This window comes from Helianthus annuus, chromosome 3 (genome assembly GCF_002127325.2).
Source record: "Helianthus annuus cultivar XRQ/B chromosome 3, HanXRQr2.0-SUNRISE, whole genome shotgun sequence".
Lineage (NCBI taxonomy): Eukaryota > Viridiplantae > Streptophyta > Magnoliopsida > Asterales > Asteraceae > Helianthus > Helianthus annuus.
The window spans coordinates 106,706,306-106,709,152 of record NC_035435.2 but is presented as its reverse complement, the minus strand read 5'-3'; the positions used below and the strand labels follow the sequence as shown (position 1 = coordinate 106,709,152).

General features: G+C 41.8%; 1 protein-coding gene across 1 annotated transcript; it reads right to left on the bottom strand.

The window, feature by feature from the left end:
• Nucleotides 1-1,100: 1,100 nt before the first annotated feature.
• LOC110927757 (putative germin-like protein 2-1) lies at nt 1,101-2,040 on the bottom strand. Its single transcript, XM_022171185.2, has 2 exons — nt 1,826-2,040; nt 1,101-1,728 (listed from the first exon to the last, which is right to left on the bottom strand). The coding sequence occupies exons 1-2, from the start codon at nt 1,938-1,940 to the stop codon at nt 1,193-1,195; spliced, it is 651 nt and encodes a 216-aa protein (XP_022026877.1). The 5' UTR covers nt 1,941-2,040; the 3' UTR covers nt 1,101-1,192.
• Between the last annotated feature and the right edge of the window lie 807 nt (nt 2,041-2,847).

Sequence of the window (2,847 nt, the reverse complement as noted above, 5' to 3'; positions counted from 1 at the left end):
AATGAGAGAAGATGAAGTGTCCGAGTGATCCGAGCTTGACCGAATCCTTGTCCGAGATCCTTGCTTGACCCGAAATTCTTGTGAGATCCGAAAGTTGGAAGAAGGTTAGGATGTAGAGGGTTTTCTAGTGAGAGGGAAAGTGTGTGTTGTGGTAACTAAAGAATGGAGAATGAGGGGGAGGTGGGGTTTATATAACAAGCATCAACCAAGGCTAAGGGGTTTCGGCCCTAAACCGGTTACGGCCCAAAGGCCCACTCGCAACCGGGTGGTTGCGAGTCGTGGTCTCGACTCTCGTACACACATATATATATTGCATACATATCGCACATAACATGTAAAAGTCACATTTTCATTTAATAATATTTATATACACAAAATATTACAAGGTGTTCGTTCGGAAAAACCTCGAGTGTCACATCTTCCGTGATATTTTTGGCGACAAACTTCGGTTATAAATATGAGAATTCAGGTACAATCTCTTCATTCACTTTCACTTACTTTCGTTCTTACTACTTCATCTTCTTCTTGAGATCACTGTACTTATTCTCACGTCGGAGGGTGGTCACGCAGAGAACCCCATTCTCCCCGCGGCGAGACTAACGGCGTTTTCTGTTTTGCAGTGATTTCCGGTGAAGTGGGTCTTATCAGTTATCGGCAAGAGGATTAACCCTTTTATGCAAAAACACTATCCCCAGATCTGATTGATTCCGGTCATTAGATCTGGTGTTTCTTCAACGTCATGTTAGACTACTCGGAGTGGGGGCTTGAAAGTTGCGTGGGAGCTCCCTCCACTCCGTGAACACCGCCCCGTCAAGGGGCTTGAAGGTGGCGTGGGGCGGGTGGCTTGAGAATTCGCATAGACGTGGGGAGTAGGTGGAGGCGAGGTGTCATGCTGTGATTGGTTGTTGTTGTTTGGTTGGTTTGATTTTAATTGTTTAGTTTTTTAAAGCCCACTTGAACGCCCAAGCCCGTGACAGACATGTGTCTCGCCACACCCCCTTTAAGCCCTTTTGACTCCAAGTACTCTTATTTTTATCCCATAAACAAACAAACAAACTTTTCATTGCAATTAAAACCAAAGAATTTGAACTTAACAAAAAAAAAAAAAAATACACATAAATAATTCCAAATGGGAGTTTCAAAACACGCCTATGAAAGAAACAAAACAATCACACGAAAACCATTTGTTACACTAGAATTTTGATTGTAGCTGCTCCACCACACTTTTATCCACTTGGAATGCCTTGGCTAAGATATCTCCTGGAATTGGAGGATTAGCACCAAAAACAGCATTTGCAATTGTTATGGCACCAGGGTTTTGACTGCTCAATGCAGCAATAGCCACGGCATACCCATTACCGACGTTATGTTGGAAATGCACAAGTCCTACGGGGAACACGAAAACATCACCCTTTTTCAGCACCTTGGTGATAAAACGGTTATCAGGGTTGGATGTGACAAACCCAACTTGTAAAGTTCCTTCTAGAACCGTAAGAATCTCGGTGGCTCTTGGATGAATGTGAGGTGGGTTTTGTCCCCATGGCGCGTAGTCAATACGAACCATTGAGATGCCTAAAGTGTTTAGCCCAGGTAACTGAGCTGCAAAGACTGTGGTAACCCTTGATCCCACAGGGTTTGATGTATTACCCCTGAGGTGTAGCCCACTGAAGAAGAAATCCTCTGCTTGAACTTGCATTGGGTCCTTGCATACTAGACCATTCACTTTCACTGCACAGTAAATTAACATGATATTTTCCATTACATGAAAGCCGTTAAATATCATTTGAGTAATACTGTTAATTAAAACATAGACGACAACATATACCTGAGGCATTGGGATCGGCTACGCAAAAATCTTGGAGGGGTTTGGGCTCGTTGGCGAAGGCAAGGCAGGCAAAAGTAAGAGCTACAAAGCCCAAGAAGATGAGTTTGTTTGACATCTTTCTTAATTTGCTGAATAATAGTACAGGAACACAGTTGGTTGTGAAATAAGCTGCTTTGTGTGTGCATATATATAGAGTTAATCTGCATGAACCGACGCATGGCTCTTGAATCTTTTGTTTATTATTATGTTTCAGCATTTAGCGTCCTTCTGGTTACTAAAGAACCATTAATTGTTTTAAGGATTGCCGTCCAACGTGGAATCCATCCTGTAATTATATTAATCAAGTATGTTGAGAATCTTCATACAGAAGGTCAGCTCATGACTCAGCCGGCTTTTCAAAATATAGCTAGTGACTCGGTATGTAGTGCCAAGAATTGGTCAATATCTTAACTATGGTTGCAATTTTATTAAAGGTTATTGAAATGGAAGATGACGATTTCCATCTTGGGTGGAATACGCCACTACGTATAAGGCGACATCTAAAAAATAAAAGAATGATGTGGCTATTTTTCATATGTGATATGAGAAAATCATTTCTACTATCATGTGATAGATAGGTGTGAAAACTAGCATGACGCTAATTAAGTAGTAGTTTTTCATATGTGATATCAAGGGGCAGACTTACATAGTGACTCACACGGGAACCTGTCAAGTCTCGAGGTTTTAATAGAGAGTATATATAAAAAATCGAGTGAAATTTTTTTAAGTGAATGATTGTAACAAACTCTTGATCACGAGCATCGGACTGAGCTTGGGATGAAGGTGTTCTTGCCCTTTTGATGAGGTTGACTCGCTAGCAGGAGGGACTCTCGCCCATTTCGAAGCGTACCTACATACATCCCAACAATGAATGTACTTGAAGTCGTTCTTCTTGTTCTCTTTGTATGCTAGCAAGGCATTCCTGACAACGCCAACCTCGGTTTCACCGCTTCTTGGCGCGTTCTTCGCCTTATGGATACAAG

What these genes read in the sequence shown, in the direction of transcription:
- LOC110927757 (XM_022171185.2), bottom strand. Translation starts at nt 1,940, where the DNA reads ATGTCAAACAAACTCATCTTCTTGGGCTTTGTAGCTCTTACTTTTGCC. An exon ending in AGCCGATCCCAATGCCTCAG is followed by an intron (nt 1,729 to 1,825) that starts GTATATGTTGTC and finishes TTTACTGTGCAG; the next exon opens with TGAAAGTGAATGGTCTAGTA.